Here is a 20,191-nt window from a genome sequence, read left to right on the forward strand (position 1 = left end):
CCCCCTTCGCCCCTCTCTAGATTCACCCCTGCCTGGAGATCTCCTTGAATTTCAACTGATCTCCAAATGGCAGAAATCCATTCTCAGAAATCCTTCTTTGGAGGGTGGATTCCCTGGCACTCTACAGCTCTGCCAAATTTCACCACTCCATTCTCCGGGGTACACCCCTAAATCTCCAGGAATTTCCCAACCTAGAGTTGGCAAGGCTGGAAGTAGCATGTGGTTCCAGATCCTGGAAGCACTACCCTGTATCTGAAGATCTTAAAGTTCAGGATTCTGTAGGAAAAAAAGAAAGAAACCCTAAATTCTGGACCAAAAAAAGAAGACTGCAGGTTTATAGCCTGCCCTTCTCTCTGTATCAGAGTCTCAGAGCACCTTACAATCTCCTTTATCTTCTTCCCCCACAACAGACACCCTGTGTGATGGGTGGGGCTGAGAGAGCTCTCCGAGAAGCTGCCTTTTCAAGGACAACTCCTATGAGAGCTATGGCTAACCCAAGGCCATTCCAGCAGCTGCAAGTGGAGGAGTGGGGAATCAAACCCGGTTCTCACAGATAAGAGTCCGTATACTTAATCACTACACCAAACTGACTCTCTGATTTTTGTGGCCTGAATATATTATGCAGGTCCAATTCGTCTTCATGCACCTGTCAGTGCTTTTCCTTGACAGTTCCATTTCAGGCTGTCAATGAAGACTTTCATGCTTCATTAAAATGTTCTCCATATGCAAGCCTGTCCTTTCCAAGCATACTGGGGAGAGGCTAGGCTAAGCCCCTTCTTGGACACATTAGTTTTTTGTATGTGAGAGAGAGATATACAATCTCCTCACCTATCTATTGCATTTTTACTTCACCCTTCCTCTAAGCACTTCAAAGATGATATGATTCTCCCTTCTTTCATTTTATTCTCACATCAGTCATGTTAAACAGAGAAAGCAACTGGTCCAAGGTTATTTGGTATTTGAATCCAGGTCTCCCCTTTCCATCCATAACACTTAGTCTAACTGCTGTATCTTATAGGTTCACAAGCAGCTTGAAAATACTCTATGCAGGAAAAGCTTTATCCCTTTATTTTGCTTGTTATGGAGCAGAGATCTCTACATGACCCCCAGTCACAGAACTTGACCACTGAAAATCCCCTTTACATACACCAACACATGCCATCTTCTGAGATTTCACCAGGCACTGCCAACACACTGGCACACCTGTCTGCACTGCTTGGGAGGCTAGAACAAAACCATGGCCCTGAATGTTGCACTTGCACCAAGTGCCATGCTTGCAGTCTCAGCACTGTCTCAGAACTGCAGTGGGGATGTTATTCACAGTGACTGTCCTAGGTGACTGGCAGAACAAAGCAAAGATTTCTGTGTTGAGGTTTTGTCAGTTAAGCTGGTGCAACTCCGTTCAGAGGCTGTAGAGCCAAATTAGGAGAGTCACTAGGATCCACAACAGGATTTCCCAAGCATTTAAACTGGTATGCCCACATAGAAATGGCATTAGAGGAGGGTTTAATTCTTCTACCCCATCCACATCTCTTCCTTATCCTAACCTCAAGTGGTAAATAGCACGACTATGTTTGTGTGTCTGAGACTGAGGAAACAGTACAGGGGGAAAACTTAAATCTCTGTTCCTCTCCAGTCTGTGGCTCAGATCCAAATCAGTGACCTCTACAACTGCTGCTTACTCCTAAAAATATGTGGGAAATCCATTCACAGATCTCCCAGTGCCTCTAGTTGGCCCAGTCTCAAATTAGGCCACCATTGTTTGCTCAGATACATAACAAGACCAGTTTCTCACTCTATCCTTCAGAATAGCTTGTGTTGGTTGTGGTCTTGTGTGCTCATAAGTGGGATAGAGGAGGAGTGAGGAAAGGCTTCTGCTTTTCTGTGAGTTCTGCAGGGGTCAGCTTGTTGGATGGGAGGAAAAAAAAAACAAATGAGGTCAAAGAGAATCTTGAAAGTTATCTTCAGATATTGGCCTGTTCTTCAGGGAACGATATTTGTGATGTGTGGTAATATGAATAACCACTTCATTTTGGTAATCAATGTCTACTGCACAATTACACTAGAAGTCATAAAACATTCTGACATATAGTAGATGAATTGCTAGGTAGGGGGGAGGCATTTAATAATTAAAGTTAATTTCTGGTTTGAAATAGTTTCAAACTAATGGGATTCTGAACCTTGATGGAATCATAAAAGGAACCAAGTCCTCTTCTTTGCAACTAGAGATTGCTTGGGCAAAGTAAACAAGATGACAACTTGATCCATAGAGACAGTGTATATTTTATGACCTTGAGTATGGATGAATTTAAGAGAAATAACGACATGAGGAACTTGCTAGAGGTCTTTCAACTAATTTCATATTTTGATTAATCTCCTGTAAATAAATAAGGTTCAAGGATTATCCCAAGAATAACAGCTTTGTAAATAAACATATAGTCTTTATCTTGTTCTGATTCATATTTTCAAACTTATCTAGGCAATCATGGGTACTGGAAACTTTAAACAGTTCTAAAGCTGAGAACTTTCCATTTTTCACTGGACTTGATTATACAAAATTCTGTGTAATATTGTCATTTATTGAAGCTATAAATAGATAAGCACTGCAGAAGAATGACCTGTCTAAAGGATGGCATGTGCCTCATCAGGTTTGTTCATCTCATGCCAAATACTTAGCTCTTGCTATGAGATGAAGCTTTCACGAGCAGGCTGCAACACCAAGATAGAAAAGGCCTGGGAGACTGTTTATGCAAGAGTAGTCTCATAGATTCTGCCCAAAAGGTTTGCTCTGTGTGGAACAATTGCATACAGGCAAATGTCACAGGCACTAAGGAGTCCTGTCCATTGGTATGGGGATCTAAAGCTTCTACCAGCAGCATTTTCAGAAGCCAGACAAAATTATGAAGAATGAAGGGGAAATACCAAACCCAGATGAATAGGTCACCAGCCCATTTGCTCCAGCTAGTCATTAAACACACTTGGAAGTGGGGTCTCACAGGCAACTGGGAGTGAGGCATTCTGGATCTGCTGTATGATCCCAGTCATGGAGATATTTGAGGTAGCATTCCAAAGTGGAGTTACCTTCAGGCAAACCTTCAGGCAAACAAGAGGTCCTCTTGTGGATCAAAAACTGGCTAATTAATAGGAAGCAGAGAGTGAGTATAAATGGGCAGTCTTCGCAGCGGAGGACGGTAAGCAGTGGGGTGCCACAGGGCTCGGTACTGGGTCCCATGCTCTTTAACTTGTTCATAAATGATTTAGAGTTGGGAGTAAGCTGTGAAGTGGCCAAGTTTGCAGATGACACTAAATTGTTCAGGGTGGTGAGAACCGGAGAGGATTGTGAGGAACTCCAAAGGGATCTGTTGAGGCTGGGTGAGTGGGCGTCAACATGGCAGATGAGGTTCAATGTGGCCAAGTGCAAAGTAATGCAAATTGGGGCCAAGAATCCCAGCTACAAATACAAGTTGATGGGGTGTGAACTGGCAGAGACTGACCAAGAGAGAGATCTTGGGGTCATGGTAAATAACTCACTGAAAATGTCAAGATAGTGTGCGATTGCAATAAAAAAGGCCAACGCCATGCTGGGAATTATTAGGAAGGGAATTGAAAACAAATCAGCCAGTATCATAATGCCCCTGTATAAATCGATGGTGCGGTCTCATTTGGAATACTGTGTGCAATTCTGGTCACCGTGCCTCAAAAAGGATATTATAGCATTGGAAAAAGTCCAGAAAAGGGCAACTAGAATGATTAAAGAATTGGAACACTTTACCTATAAAGAAAGGTTAAAACACTTAGGGCTCTTTAGCTTGGAGAAAAGTCGACTGTGGGGTGACATGATAGAGGTTTACAAGATAATGCATGGGGTGGAGAAAGTAGAGAAAGAAGTACTTTTCTCCCGTTCTCACAATACAAGAACTTGTGGGCATTCGATGAAATTGCTGAGCTGTCATGTTAAAACAGATAAAAGGAAGTACTTCTTCACCCAAAGGGTGATTAACATTTGGAATTCACTGCCACAGGAAGTGGTGTTGGCTACAAGCATAGACAGCTTCAAGAGGTGGTTAGATAAAAATATGGAGCAGAGGTCCATCAGTGGCTATTAGCCACAGTGTGTGTCTGTATATATATAAATTTTTGGCCACTGTGTGACACAGAGTGTTGGACTGGATGGGCCATTGGCCTGATCCAACATGGCTTTTCTTATTATAACCAGGTTAAAAACCTGATGTAGAATTTGGATGCCAGTTACAAGAACTTCTAGTAAGGTAGGAGGTATACCTTTACCTGACATCTTATGTAAGGAAGATGATATGCCTCATACTATCTGCAGTCCTGTACTACCATGACCACTTTGTTAATTTCTGTTATTGAGACATCTCAACTGGAGGCAGGTCTGTGGATCTTGTTGGGGCACTGCATGCCTCCTTCATGGGAATTCACTGATACATCTCAAGGGAGGGGGGGGGAGTCTGTTGATCTTGGTGGGGCACTGCATGCCTCCTTCATGCAGGTTCATTGACAAGGTGTTGGGTTTTTTTGCCTAGATCTGTGGCTTTTATCATAGATTGCTCCTTATCCAGTCTGGTACACAGTGGTAGAGTGGCTTGCTCAAGATCATACAGCCCATCATTGCTAGGCAATTGAGCTTTTACCCAGATAGGTTGAACTAACTGGATTTCAACAAGCTTATTTTCAGCAATATCATTATTGCTCAGTAAAAATACTATTGGGCAGTGAGTCAGAATGAGAGTCAAGAATAGACACAGATGTTATTACCAAGTTGCCTGCCCAACAGTGCAGAGCTTATACTAAGAAATTTATATCTTCAAAACACCTTGAAGTTTGTACTTTCCCCAAAAGAGCAGATGCTCAGCCAGTGACAAGATGATGCTTTGGGGAAACTGCCAGAACTCTTCCATATTATTATTTTAAGTGCTAGACAAGAACCATCCGTGTTTTCCTGTTTAGTATAACAGATGCATACTGAGAGTGACTCAGTTAATGAAGTTCAGTTCAGCATTTCTTCCCGGCAAATATGCACCAGCTAGATGGAAATATTGTATTTAGCTCCTTCTTTAATCAACAAGTGTAAATATTTGAGATAAACAAATATTCATCAACACAAAGCAGTGTGCCAATGAGGATGGAGAGCAGCTTTTGATTCTATCTAGTATAATAGTTGATAACTTTTGCTTTGTTCACTATGAACTTTATTAAGGTTCAGAGGAAGAACTTTCCATTATGCAGATAAATACATTTAAAAAATTATTTTGATGAAACAAAATTTCTCTTGCCAGATTTAGAGATCTGCACATCTACTGCTAGTATTTAGGTCATAGTCTTTTTAACTCTGCATGAGCTAAAGTTGCTCAGTTTGATGTTGTATACAATGGGTAAATCAGAACTTGGTAAGTGCAATGGCTAAAGCAAGTGGACAATTCTTTGGATCCTTAGAAACATGAGCTGAGTTCTGCTTCTGGAATGGATCTTTTCTTGGGGGGGGGCCTCCTGCTGCAGTCCCCTACTGAACAGCTGCTGGGGGTGATCAGGGACCCTCAGAAATCTTATGGGAGTCTGCAGTCTGTGTGAGACATATGCAGAAATCAGACATTGAATGTGTTCACACTACACTAAATAATATGTTTTGCAACTGGATTTTTACAGTGTAAGAATTGCAAAAATCCAGTTGCAAAACACTTGATTTAGTGTAGTGTGAATGCACCCATTGTGTGGGAGGCTGCAGTCTGAAGGGGACATGCAAAAATCAGACCCTCCCCAGCAGAAGACTGTGGAGAATATTCATTTGTATCTGCCACTGTTACTGTTTTATTCTGTCTATAGAAGTTTTCCCTATTCCCTTGTGTCAAGCATGCATATTTCTGTGTGCCATGATGGTCCATAAGTCAAAGAGCAGAAAACCAACCTCTGCTGCTCCCCCCTCTTTTACAACCTAAGGGCAAGTAATAAATCCATCTGGCCCAAGGATGTTTAGGTTAGCCTTGCTGTGAACGGTGTGATGTGCCTCGCCCCCCAGATTCACACAGCCAGGTCTTATCGGCTCTCAGAGAAAGTGTGAGAAAGGAAGATGTTTTTAATAGCTTGCATTCCTTAGTAATAAAAGAGATACTATGTAGTAATCTTTGAACCCGTGACTCAAATTGCATCTGTATGTTATCCTTTGAAGCTACCCTATAAAGTAACTATGTAAGTCTGTATACATCATTACTTCCAAGTATTCTGTCCTTGTCCTATGGAGTTTCTACAATAAAGCAACTTTTGATTCAATAACAAAAGATTGATTATTGAGAAATATCGATGCTTGACACCTTGCTTGTTTTTTTGGCTTTCTGCTCTTTTCAGTTGATGTTGATATGGACTGTATTGGTTTTTATATCATTGTTAGCATGTGAACTTTGAACTGTTTTGAGGGATAACTGTGTACTGCAGCTGAAAAGCTCTCTAAAAATCCTGCAAATAAATAAATTAAAGGCAGGATACACCTTTGCTTCAAAATCCCTGGTTCAAAGTAAAACCCTGGTGGCTTTACTTCCTCTTCTCTGTAGTTAGATTGCTTTTCCCCAAGCAGCCACAGATTTCTCCTCCCCCTCTAAATCTGCAAATAGGGAAAAAATAATACTGCTGTGCCTCTCAGGCCAGTGGTGAGGATTATTGAAGAAAAATATGAGAAACTTTGTTTAAGCCATCAGTATTTGTTCTCCACAAAAATTACTACAAAGTTTGGATTCTGCTATCTGCAAATGGAAATAATTTGTTAAAGCAGATCTTCCCCTTCTCTCAGCAACTTTGGGAGTTGGGCAGCTGTTCTGAACAATATGAGGCTGTGGGAAGACGAGGAACAAATATTGGAAAGAGCTGCACTCCTTCCCTCATGCACTTGTACTTTCATAAGCAAAGCAAGCTTTGAAATAGCACAGAGTGCTGCTTCAGGAAGACAAGGGGGGGGGGGAGAATATTTCTGTGAACTAATTTCATAGGCTCATTCTCAAATGATGAGATCCAGCATTTTATTTATAAGTAGTAACAGCAGTAGCGATAATGTAGGGCCATAATAGTAAAGGGAAGTAAAAGCACCCCCACACCACTCTGGCCACCTTGCTCTTTACTCGGTTGGTTACCGTGGTGGTGGTTTTACTTCCTCTTCTCTGTAGTTACATTGCTTTCCCCCCAGCAGTTGCCGGGCTGCTAAGATGAGAATGTGGCAGCATCAGAGAAAGGCGGTTGTTAGAGAGGATAGGTCCTTTACTTCTGCAAGTCATAGGCTTGGGAAGGCTTACAGCATCTTTAACCATGGCTGCTTTAAAATGGGAACCACCTGCCAACCACAAGCCCTACAGGGCAACAACCATGCCCACATGGGAATGGTGACACACTGAGGAAGACCCACATGTTGCTCCTAAGCCGCTGAGTGAAGATCACTTACTTCTTTATGTTGCATCCTTATGTTGGTGGTGAATGTGGCAAACAAGGTTATAGAGTTTTCTTATTTTGTTCTACAAAGTAAATCAGGCTTTGTATGCCAAGCAGACTGCCAAGATTAGGACCTTACCATTTCCTCCTCCCTATATAGCTCACTGAGTCCCCATTTTTATTCCTGGTGCTCAGTGGACTTCAAAAATACCACCAGAAGTAAAGTGGGGGTCTGCAGATGAAGAGCAAAATCAGCACCTCCTCTAACAGTGATGGAAGTTCTCTCCTGTCCTTGGGACTGAGAGCTTCGTTACAACAAGCTACTGTCCTCACATATTCTACAACTGTGGAAAGAAGGTAGTTGTCTGGAGGCAAATGTCCAATTGGCAATTAAGGTTGCCAGCTGGTGTAGAGGAAGCTGTCCTTTTATTAGAGGCTTAATTTGTGGAAATTGGCAGTTGAAACTTTTTGTAGCATGGAAGTAAATAACATCTCCTTGTTAATGTTTTTGTGTAAAGAGCTGTCAAATCACAAATGACTTATGCAATGTTCTGTCTAAGCTGCAGAGTCATGAGCAAAAAAAAATCTACTTTGTGAGCTACTGGTATTAAAGTGAGCTACTGCATAAATTATTGTGCTCTGGGGTCATCCTTCCTGAGCTAAGACAAAAATGTGTGAGCTGGAGGCTAAAAATCTGTGAGCTAGCTCACACTAACTCAGCTTAGAGGGAACACTGGACTTATGGTGACCTCATAGGGTATTCAAGACAAGTGATTAAGCAGATGTGGTTTCGCAATTCCCATTGCCTTCCTCTGCAAAGTCTTGCAGCCAAGTTCCAACTCTGACTCGCTTTCAAGATATGACAAGAAGGCTCTGCTGTACCATTCCACATCCTACCTTGTTAATATCCTATTAAACTTCTAATAAAGAGTCAGTTTGTTATTCACCAGTCCAGTTAGTAACCCTAAGCATGGTATCCCCTGAAGTGGATGACACAGGCTGGGTCCAGCAATAGAAGCTGAAGCAGCCACCAGTGCAAGAGAGTCCAATATTACAGGAGTGATGCCCTATCCAACATCACAGATATACAGAGCAAGGATGGTTCTCTGTAGCCCAGAGAAGACTGAGAGGAGCAAACAGGTTTTTAGACAAAGGCTCAGAGACAGTGGAACCCATTCATTCTCTCTGTTTTACTTATGCCTTCTCTTGGGCTGCATCCTCATCTGCAGAGTGGCGGACTTAAGGGAATAGACTCCTGTATTTCAAGACAGTACTCCTAGGCCTCTTGCATGCCTGAAGAGTTGCCTTCGCTGGCAAGTAGATACTGAAGGAGACCCAAGATTTGTTTTATTTTATTTACTTCATTTTTAACCCATCATTTCCCCCAGTGGGGATCAGTGTTCCCTCTATGCTGCAGAATCTTGTGAGCAAAAATTCTACTTTGTGAGCTATTGGCATTAAAGTTGTGAGCTACTGCAAAAATTAGTGTGCTCTGGGGTCATCTTTCCTGAGCTGAGACAAAAATGTGTGAGCTGGAGGCTAAAAATCTGTGAGCTAGCTCTCACTAACTCAGCTTAGAGGGAAGACTGGTGGGGACCCAAGGTGACTCACATAATTCTGTCCTCCATTTGATCCTCAACACAACATGGCGAGGTAAGTTAGGCTGATAGTGTGGGACTCACTCAAGGTCACCCAGCAAGCTTCCATGGCAGAGTGGGGATTCCAATCTAGTTCTCCTTCTCCCAGATTCTAGTCTAACCCTCTAACCACTATACCACAATGGCTCTCTACTTGTATCTGGCAGCAAAACAGTCACATTGCAAGACCGGAATGGAAGGGACTGATGTTTGTTGCAGCCACTGATACTAAAAGCCTTTCTTTTGGCTCCCCAGAGGTTCTCAAGACCAGTACTGAACTACATATTGTGGGATGACAGACATGGGGAGACACCAAGATAAGAAAACCCAGGCCGAGTTTTGTCCCATAAAACAGGCAGAAAACAGTACCATCATGTTGTAACATAAAGCTTTGCAATTTTGGAACAGCTTCAGCCCATTATATAAACTAGGGGAGGGAAATGCATATAATACCACAATACAGGTAACCATCCTTAATGTTTATGGGGAAAGAGATGAACTGTCAACAGGAAAACCATTTTGACCACATTCCTTTGTTACCCCAAGCATGTGGAACCATAAGTATTACTTGGACTCTGCTGCTTGAACAGGTTTGCCTGAAGTTGCAACTTCTTGTGCCTGAAAAGGAAATGGGGCCGTTCACGGAGTGCCTTTGGGCATATCTACTCACAGCATTGTGGGGATAAAATGAGATTACACTTCCCTGAACTCTTGGGAGAAATGACAGGATAGAGAAGTATTGATTTAATCTATCCAGTCATTTTGAGTGAGCTCCCTAGAACAGAGGCATCTGAAACCTAAAAGACTTAATTTCCTCTAAAGCATCTTCTGAAGCTTTTACACACTATCACAATCCTTGTTTATGTTTCTTGGCACTCTAAGAACACTTTCATTTCATGCTATTCCTTCATATTGCAATAGTCACACAAATGCTGCGAAGGCACCTGGGTCCACGTTGCTTGTAGCAAACCAATACCAAAAAATCCACACCTGGTCAAGAGGTGTGTGATATTTTTTCCCAGGTAAGTGTCAGGATTACATTTGCTGAAGTGTGCACACAGGTTCACAATAATGTCTTGCAAGCTGTCTCTCAGCAGAATCTAAGACAAAGAAGAAGAAGATGATATTGGATTTATATCCCGCCCTCCACTCCAAAGAGTCTCAGAGCGACTCACAATCTCCTTTACCTTCCTCCCCCACAACAGACACCCTGTGAGGTGGGTGGGGGTGGAGAGGGCTCTCACAGCAGCTGCCCTTTCAAGGACAACCTCTGCCAGAGCTATGGCTGACCCAAGGCCATACTAGCAGGTGCAAGTGGAGGAGAGCTCTGAGAGAGAGCAGAGAAGAAGTGCTATAAGGGTGAGGTTTGGCTTTCTAAACAGCTGGGAAAGTTGCTGAGAATTTCTGAGTTTGTGTGACTGTGTGATTGCTGAAAATTCTGAGTTTGTGGTTGCTGGGGAACTGCTGTTTGTTTGGTTTGAGTGGGCTGAAGGTGATTGTTGCTGATTGATTAGGAGTGGCTGTGTAATCATAAATGATTTAGAGTTGGGAGTGAGCAGTGAAGTGGCCAAGTTTGCGGATGACACTAAATTGTTCAGGGTGGTGAGAACCAGAGAGGATTGTGAGGAACTCCAAAGGAATCTGTTGAGGCTGGGTGAGTGGGCGTCAACGTGGCAGATGCAGTTCAATGTGGCCAAGTGCAAAGTAATGCACATTGGGGCCAAGAATCCCAGCTACAAATACAAGTTGATGGGGTGTGAACTGGCAGAGAATGACCAAGAGAGAGATCTTGGGGTCGTGGTAGATAACTCACTGAAAATGTCAAGGCAGTGTGCATTTGCAATAAAAAAATGCCAATGCCATGCTGGGAATTATTAGGAAGGGAACTGAAAACAAATCAGCCAGTATCATAATGCCCCTTTATAAATTGATGGTGTGGTCTCATTTGGAATACTGTGTACAATTCTGGTCACCGCACCTCAAAAAGGATATTATAGTAAGTGCAGAAAAGGGCAACTAGAATGATTAAAGGTTTGGAACACTTTCCCTATGAAGAAGGTTAAAACGCTTGGGGCTCTTTAGCTTTGAGAAACGTCGACTGCGGGGTGACATGATAGAGGTTTACAAGATTATGTATGGGATGGAGAAAGTAGAAAAAGAAGTACGTTTCTCCCTTTCTCACAATACAAGAACTCGTGGGCATTCAATGAAATTGCTGAGCAGTCAGGTTAGAATGGATAAAAGGAAGTACTTCTTCACCTAAAGGGTGGGAATCAAACCCAGTTCTCCCAGATAAGAGTCCGCACACTTAACCACTACACAAAACTGGCTCCATACCTCCCTCCTCATTGTTCTTTGGATGCTTGCAAGAGAGAAAAGAGACCCTTGCTGACTTTGTGCTTTGTGTTTACTTCTTCTCAGCCACTCCCATGGATGCCACTCTTGGGCCAATGATACTTTCATTGGTCTCCTAAGGAGTCAAAGTATTGAGAAATTAATTTTCTTGCTGTACAACTACTAGTTTTGCTTTCCTTAGCAGAACTGGAGGATGTCCAAGTAGTGGTGAAGACAAAATTCCCAAACTCTGCCTTTGCAAGCACATATTAAAGGGCAATTCTGATAACCTTTCTTAACTTCAGAAATATGTTCCATAACACAAGGCTAGTAGCTAGCAGGTAATATATATGTGATAAGGTTCTCTTTAAGGTTTATTAGATTTATATCCCACCCTCCCCACCGAAGCAGGCTCAGGGAGCAGCTCACAACCAGTAAAGCAGCTCACAACCAGTAAATTCATAACAATTGAACAATTAAATAGTTAAACAATTAAAGCAAATTAAACAGTTAAAAACAGTTAAGAGCATTTAAAACAGTCTGTATGGACATATGAAGCTGCCTTATACTGAATCAGACCCTTGGTCCATCAAAGTCAGTATTGTCTACTTAGACTGGCAGCGGCTCTCCAGGGTCTCAAGCTGAGGTTTTTCACACCTACTTGCCTGGACCCTTTTTTGGAGATGCCAGGGATTGAACCTGGGACCTTCTGCTTATGAAGCAGATCCTCTACCACTGAGCCACCATCCCTCCTTGTAATTATCCCCCTCATTATCCCCCTCAGGTTTATAAAGAGCTCTACACCTCACTGAATCACAGCTGTTTCTCTATCATTCCAGAGAGTTGTCTTTGTTCTGAGCCTGCTTCGGCAGGGAGGGCGGGATATAAATTAAAAATTATTATTATTATTATTATTATTATTATTATTATTATTATTATTATTATTATTATTATTAGCAAGGATTCCCTTCTCTGTGACCTTCCAACAGAAACAACTCATTACTATTTGTAATTCTCTCTCACTCACACACACATATACAGAAGGTCACCATGGTTGTGTCATGAGATTAATTTAGCCCTTAAAACATATTAATTGATGGCAGACAGGAAGGCTTTGCAAGTTCACCCAGATATTCTGTAACCCCCTTGAGGACTGATGACATGTAATTAACATCTGCTTAATTGATGCACCTAGAAACTTAATCACAATGCCTTTATGAACTCTTTGTAGGCTAGTTTGTGTAAAGGCAGCTACTGTCCTTATGATGCAAACAAGAAATTGGCAGTTTCACATATAGTAGGTTCCTGTCATTAGGCTGAATCTCTTTCAACCTCCCCTTTCCTGTTTTCATTGTTTTGCCCTCCTTTTGTGTTAACACTTTTTTCTTCCATACACCCTTGGGAAAGGGCAAATCACTTCAATACCTTTCAGCTGTCTATGTGTCCCGTTTTCTCCCCAGATGCATCATTTGCAGTTGCACTTAGTTTGTTCCAAATGACAGAACATATCCTTATAATGAATTTACATCCTAAGCATAGTTATACTCTTGTAAATCCCCTGAATTCCATGGATGTAAAAGGGTGTAACTCTGTTTAAAAATTGCTCAGTAGTGTCTTTGGGCCATTCACTTTTGATGCTTTAACACACACTAAATAACACACTTTCAATCCACTTTCATTGCACTTTGCAACTGGATTTTACTGTGTGAAATGGCAAAATCCACGTGCAAATGGCTGCTGAAGTGGATTGAAACTGCATTATTTAGCATGTGTGAAGGTGCCTTTTGTCTCAACTTAATCTTCACAGAGTTATAAAGATAAAATGGAAGAGAGGGAGAACCAGATATAACCTAGTCCTGGCATTACTTGGTCCCTGGGGTTGCAACCAGTTGGACTCAACTGCCTCAACTAGGGCCAGGGCTTTTTCAGTCCTGGCCGCGATCTGGTAGAATCAGCTCCCTACAGAGATCCGAGCCCTATCTGGCTTATTAGCCTTCCATAGGGCCTGTAAAACAGAGCTATTCCACCAGGCTTTTAATTGAGGCTGCGGGCATCTATTCTTGATCTGGTTGGCCTCCCCTGCCAGCACTGTCACCTGTGCTATAAAATGGAATAATATCTGCCATCTCTATAGGATAGCATCTTATCACGATGTGAGATGACCAAGCTGGGCAATATGCGATGATATGGAAAAATTTCTGAGTGCTGTTGAGTTGTTTGTTTATAAAATGCTTTTATTGTATTTTATTGTTTTATCATATGTTGTACTCCACCCTGAGCCCTATGGGGAATGAGTGGAATAGAAATATACTAAATAAAACTGTGTAATTGAACAACAAAAGGCTTCTTGGAGGGAGGATAGGATAAAAATGTAATAGATGTATTAATGGTTGCATATTTTAAAAAAGCATATCCAATAACTGAAATCTATGTTTTTTCAACTGCAGATATATTGTAAAAAAATGTTTAAAACTTTATTACATAAAAAGTTCGTTAAAACTGTAAACTAATGATCCATCCTTTATCCAGTTTCTCAACTGCCAAGAGCCAAATGTGTGCTGTAATCTAAAAAGCGGATGGAACAGGTTGATTAGCCCTATACATAATTCAAATAATCCCAGAACTAGTCTTGTCCTTAAGGTGTGAACTGCCACTATGTTGAACCCTCACTACTTTTGACTGCTGTTCCCTCCCTTTGTAGTTTGGCAGGACTGAAGTTATCGACAACACCTTGAACCCCGACTTTGTGCGCAAGTTCATCCTTGATTATTTTTTTGAAGAGAAGCAAAATTTACGTTTTGATCTGTGAGTGACATAAATTGGGACATGACATTCTAGATTCTGGGTGAGGGAGGAGAAAGTGGATATCAGTATGAAGAATGACTGTGTTTATTGCCCTCTCTGAGATTTGCAAGCATATTGAAATTCAGCAGTTGATCTCCACCCCCAGCTCCAAGAACAGCAGTAATTCCAATTAATCTCAGCAGTCTTGTTTTATCAATCCAGGTTTTGTCTGTACTGTTTTGGAATTCTCCTGTTGCTCAGCTATGAAATTGATTGTTCTAAAATGGCCCCTTACTGTGTACTTTAGCTCTCACTATGACCTCTGCACACAGAGGGACTTGGCATCCCTGGTGAATGTCAAGTAGCTCCATTGCATCTCAAAATTCTATTCTCCTTTGCAAATTTTGCTTTTGAACATCCTTTGGATATTCTCAGAATGAATGACTATCTTCTGATTATTTCATGCCTATATTTGGTACCCAATTAAAATTAATGCCAGTATTTGAGGCCTGCATTCATGGTAGTCTTTAATAACTGATGTGTGGTGATCAGGCCCGGCACTAAGGGGTTCTTGTGCCCCAGGCCAACCCCCCCCCCACCCTAATGACGTCATGCCCCCCCAGACTTTGCCAAGGCTTCCTGAGCCTTGGGAGGCCTTGGCAAAGTCAGAAAGGCAGTGGGTTCACTCAGAGCCAGACTCTGAGCACGTTCGCTGCCATGCCCCCGGACTTCGTTGAGGCTTTCCAAACCTCGGGAGGCCTCGGCAAAGTCAGGAAGGCAGTGGGTGCACTCAGAGCTGGGCTGTGAGCACACTCACTGCTATACACCCCAACTTCGCTGACACTTCCCAAGCCTCTGCGAAGTCAGGAAGGCAGCAGGCATGAGGAGAGGGGGCGCCTCGTGACACCCCTAGGCCAGGTGGCACCCCAAGTGGCTGCCTACTTGGCCTGCTCCCACACGTCGGTCCTAGTGGTGATGTCATTTAGAGCTTTCTGCACTTTCTGCTTTCAGGAAACAGTTTCATTATTGACATAAGAATCAGTGTATTGTAGTGGCTAGATTGTAGGTCTAGGATCTGGAAGACCCATTCAGTCCCCACATTGCCAAAAAGCTTGGTGAGTGACTGTAGACCACTACCTACCCACCTCACAATTGTTGTGAGGAGAGGAAGAACCATGTATGCAGCATAGAAACTCTTGAAGAAAGGGAATGACAGAGAGATGTCAAGGAATCTATATGTCAGTGCCATAGAAACTCATCATGAGGGCTGTGGGGATGTGAACACAGTTCAGTTGTTCCCATTTCCCACTGGATTGAGACTAAAACACTCTCAATGTCCCCCTGTGGCTGCACATTGTAGAGAGAGATCAGTAATGGCAGACAAGTTACCTATTTAGTGGCTAGCATTTAATATTATATTGTGTGTGATAGCTTTATAGCATTTGATAGATAATAAGCAATGGTATTTAGAATCTGATAGTATTTGAGGAATAATGTGCTGTGGGAATAACAAGTGACTATTGGCAGTTTATACATTTCTTATTTAAAGCTGGCTAAAGTCAGAACAATCAAGGCATGCCAGAAGCTTGAAGTATTCATATGGAGAGTTTAATGTTTCACAAAGATGCTGCAAATTGAATTGTTACTTTGCAACTTAGTGGCAGATGTTGTGCATTTTGGTAAATGGGACAAATTTCAACATGTGGTTCTGTTCTTGTGTAAAGGAACAGAGCTGGAGTGTTAAAATGGGCTCAGAATAAGATTCTACATCTCAATCAGAGTTCCTTTTAAATTACAATTTGTATTGTATATCTAAAATGAAGTTTTCTTTTAAGTGTCACTGCAGTTGTTTTCTTAGCCTCTGTGTTTCAATCCCATCTTCATCCTTGCTTTAAGCAATGGCTGTAGACCAGTACTTCTCTGCTCTCTAAAGGTAAACAGCAGGAGCCCATATAGGATGAGTGGTAGGTTTGTTCTCCCATCTGAAGCTGTGATCACACACACTGAATAATGCACTTTCAATCCACTTTCAATGCATGTTCCAACTGGATTTTGCCAGTTAACATAAAATCCAGTTGGAAAGTGCATCGAAAGTACATAATTTTGTGCGCGATTGCAGCCTGAGATTCTATCTCCACAAATGTTGTGCTGGCGTGCCATCTTCTAACATGCTGCATATGTTGTGCATAGGACCATGGGGAAAATATTAAGATCCTACATGACTAAAATCTGATTTATACTTTTCTTTCATTCTAGGTATGATGTGGACTCCAAAAGCCCTGACCTTTCAAAACATGTAAGCTAAAAACATGTTCTGTACTGCTCTTCACTTTCAATATACTTCCCTGCTTCTGCCTTAGGACCCATTCCGCGGTAGCAGTTGCTCCACCCCTGGGCTTCTGCTTTTTCTGGATCAAGTTATCAATTTCCCATCAGTTGCTGTACAGCCACATTCTGATCCACAGCTTCCTCCAATTCTCCCTCTGTCTCTTATCTGTGTATGCAGGATCCTCGTTCAGAAATTAATGCTTAAATTTATCAAGGACTCTAATTAAGTAAAACAATTGAAATTTATTCCAGAAAAATATAGGCATACATACAAGGCAATGTGCTCATGAAACATACATACAGTCCTAGGAAAAATAGATAGAGATATAGAGACAACACATAGATAGACAAACAGGGTAATAATTACCGATCGTAGTCTTCATGGAAGGCTCCAATGGCGACGAAAGAGGACGGGGGAAATAGGACCCTCAACTGATCAGGAATTGGGGGTGGATCTATACAGCGAAGATAGGGTACTGCTAGATGCACACATGAGTGGAGTTGGTCAGAGGTTAAATAGACTACCTTAGACCCTCAGGGAATGGGAGGTACAGGGGTGGAAAAAGGGGAGGCTCGGCAGTGACCATAAGGGCTGGACTTCTGCAATAGCCAATAGCAAGTTAATTGGTGGCACCTAATTGGGTGCCCATAACTGACCAATGAACAAGCTTGGGCCCTGGTTACCTGATTGGACCTCCAGGCAACAATGGACCAAGGTGGGGATGCTCCAAGATGACCATTGAGGAGAAGAATGGGGGAAATCACTGGGTGGAGGGGTACTTAAGACTATTAAACTTATCTAAAAAGATGACAATAGATGGCCAAATTACTACCTCGGTAATGCCCGGTTTATACAAAGAACTTGGCTCTGGTTGAAGATGGTCTTCCTCTTCTTCAGTGTTCTTCTTGGCACCAGTCTTTGTCCTTAGTTCTGTTGGACAAAGGCTTAGGCGTTCCGGCAGGGTCCATGCCTAAATAAGCTTGATGGCCTCATGGTTGGGTGACATCTGTTGAGTACGTGAGTCTTCCGCTTTGCTGAAATGGAGTCTTGGCACGGCTAGAAGATAGCTGGTGTTAGCCTCCCAAAGTGGATTCTATGGTCAAGGCTGAAAACCGCATGGCCTGGATAGCTCCTAGTGGTGCATTTTCTTCCGCTCCAATGATAGAGATGGTGTTTGCAGGAAGCGACTGGAAACCATCCGTTCTTCTTGCTAGCACTTCTCCAGAAACACGGAGTGCTGCTTTAGCGTTGTGGCTGTTAGTACTAATAAGTCCTTTCCAGTCTGGCAGCCAAACCCACATTCTCCTAGCAGATGTCTGTGAGTTAAGTCTCCAGGCACCCTGGCAACCAGGCGGGTTACTACGATGTTCTGAATATTAGGGGTATTTTCTTACAGATCAGGAAGAAGCAGGGGAATTGGAGGGAGCCACGGGTCAAAATGTGGTTGCACAGCAATTGGTGGAGAATTGATAACTTGATCTGGGGAAAGGAGAAGCCTGAGGGTGGAGCAACTAGTACTACTGAATGGGTTTAATACTCCTGTTATTGTTTTGCATACTCCTGGTGCCCACTTAATTTTTTTAGCATGCCAATAAGGTCATGTTTCTCCACTTTTGATTTCACTTTACTCTAACTTTTCCCCATTCTGTTTAAGATTCAAGGGGCTTAGGCCAGTTTAACCCTGTTTAGGATTGCTCTGCTAGTTGTCTTCAGATTTATTCATTCCTTGTAGGACTTTCATCTCTGATTTCTCTATATTTCTTCTACTTTAGCTTTGTACTCTTCTGATTCTTTGTTGCTTGTTATACCCCCCCTTCCCATTTATGTCTTAGTGCTGTTTTATGTTACCAGGTATTTGTTTAATTGATTCATTCTCTTTCTTTTACAAAATTTCTCAAGTCTAACTTATTTCAGCTTGTTCTAGGAGGTTTGAGCCTTCTCGTCCAGTTTATAGTTTTTACTTCTTCTTCTTCAAAAAAGACACTGTAAGCCCACTGAGTAAAATCTACCTTGAGTTTTTTTAGTGCCATAGTTTTAGGCATTTCATTAATATCTTTTACTATGACTGTTTCCTGATTCAACAGATAGTTCACAAGATGATTTAAAAATCTCCACAAATAAGTGAAATCTAAAAACAACATAAATAAACCTTATAACAGTAAACACATCAGAAAGCAGGACAGCATAAATAATGTGTTAATAAATGTCTAGAATAAAATCAATAGATGTAAAGCAGATTTTCTACCACCGAGTCACAGCCCCTTTGAGCCATTTGCATTACTCCTTACATCGCAGCTTTGGTTTCAGGGAATTTGGACTAAATAGACAGAATTCTCCACAAAATAGAATTTCTATAGCAATGGAGACACATTGATAATGTCTCACCTCCAGTTTCCAAACAGTGAGAAATGATTACTTCATAATGATCGTATTAATTTCCTTCATCAGGATTTCCTGGGTCAGACATTCTGCACACTGGGTGAGATTGTTGGGTCTCCAGGAAGCCGATTGGAGAAGCCTTTGATGTGAGTGCTCTGTCTGTATATACACTGGTGCGGGGAGGGGAGTCTAACGCCAACTGTGTTTTCACTGTGTTGTCTTGCAAGGTTCAGCTCCAGGCACCTTGGCTCTGTTTTGTTATGTGTCTGCAAGATATGAAGTCAGGATGAAAGTTTTGCACTGCTATAAATTGTTAGTGAAGGGATTATAGACATCCTAGGTTTACCACTGAGTATACAGTTAAAGAGCTAGTTGTATGAGTTGGTGGTGGTTGTGGTGCTTTCCATCTCTGATACACAGCTGAGGCTTTTTTTCATGACCCACTCAAATCAACTGAAAAACAGAAGAAATAGGGCATGCATATCTATACTTCAAAATTGTCAATTCTCTGCTCATCTGCATTCTCCCAAAGATTTCTGGGAATTGTAAATTGGTGAGGATACTCAGAACTCTCCTTACGGATCCCTTAGGCACACATACACAATTATACCTCTCAGGGATCCCTGAGGATATGATGGCTAAATCAGTTGAAATCTATAATGGTAGTATGTCTATAGATTCAAGCCTGGATTTTGAACCGCAGCAGCAGATGAAGTGCTACTTAGCTGAAATCTCATAGATTGGTCTTCCATTTACAATCAGATTTCTGCTTGCTGAAGTACAGGATGCTGTTGTTGATGCAAGTTACTCCTGTGCCTTATTAACATACCTTCTATCAAGGTTGACATTGTCTGCTCTTACTGACAGCAGCTCTCCAGACTCTCAAGTGGAAGTCTTCCACACCACCTCCTACTGGAAAGATGCCAGGGACTGAGCCACAGCTCCTTCATGATGATAAACCAATTGTAATTTCAAAATGCCTCAGATCTTCTGCAGTCCTGAAAGGCCTGTTAATCATAGTTGGTGTTTGTCTTCATTAGGTTTACCAGCTCTGGATTGGGAAACACCTGAGGTTTGGTTTTTTTTTGGTGGGGGGGGGAGCCTCAGGAGGGCAGGGTTTAGGTCAGCAAGTGACTTCAGTGGAATACAATACTATATAGTCCATCTTCCAAAGCAGACATTTTCTCCAGGTGAACTGATCTCTGTCACCTTGAGATCAGTTGTAATCCCAGGAGATCTCCAGCCACCACCTGGAGGTTGGCAACCCTAAATCTTATATGAAGCACTGGATGGAAAT

The 20,191-nt window shown here is 42.1% G+C and overlaps 1 protein-coding gene and 1 non-coding gene across 3 annotated transcripts in view; one reads left to right on the forward strand and one right to left on the reverse strand.

The window, feature by feature from the left end:
• The window catches only part of CPNE5 (copine 5), a 307,885-nt gene that overhangs the window by 105,225 nt on the left and 182,469 nt on the right, over positions 1 to 20,191 (forward strand). For both annotated transcript variants that reach the window (XR_009555063.1, XM_060231586.1), the window contains exons 4-6: positions 14,104 to 14,207; positions 16,443 to 16,482; positions 18,964 to 19,040. Coding sequence is in view for 1 of the 2 variants with exons in the window: in XM_060231586.1 (XP_060087569.1) it covers positions 14,104 to 14,207; positions 16,443 to 16,482; positions 18,964 to 19,040 (221 nt within the window). In the remaining variant the exon portion in view is untranslated. The remainder of the gene's footprint in view (positions 1 to 14,103; positions 14,208 to 16,442; positions 16,483 to 18,963; positions 19,041 to 20,191) is intronic.
• TRNAM-CAU (transfer RNA methionine (anticodon CAU)) lies at positions 12,081 to 12,155 on the reverse strand. Its single transcript has one exon. It is a non-coding gene; the product is annotated as a tRNA-Met (tRNA).

The sequence above is a fragment of the Heteronotia binoei genome, chromosome 2, assembly GCF_032191835.1.
Source record: "Heteronotia binoei isolate CCM8104 ecotype False Entrance Well chromosome 2, APGP_CSIRO_Hbin_v1, whole genome shotgun sequence".
Taxonomy (NCBI): Eukaryota; Metazoa; Chordata; class Lepidosauria; order Squamata; family Gekkonidae; genus Heteronotia; species Heteronotia binoei.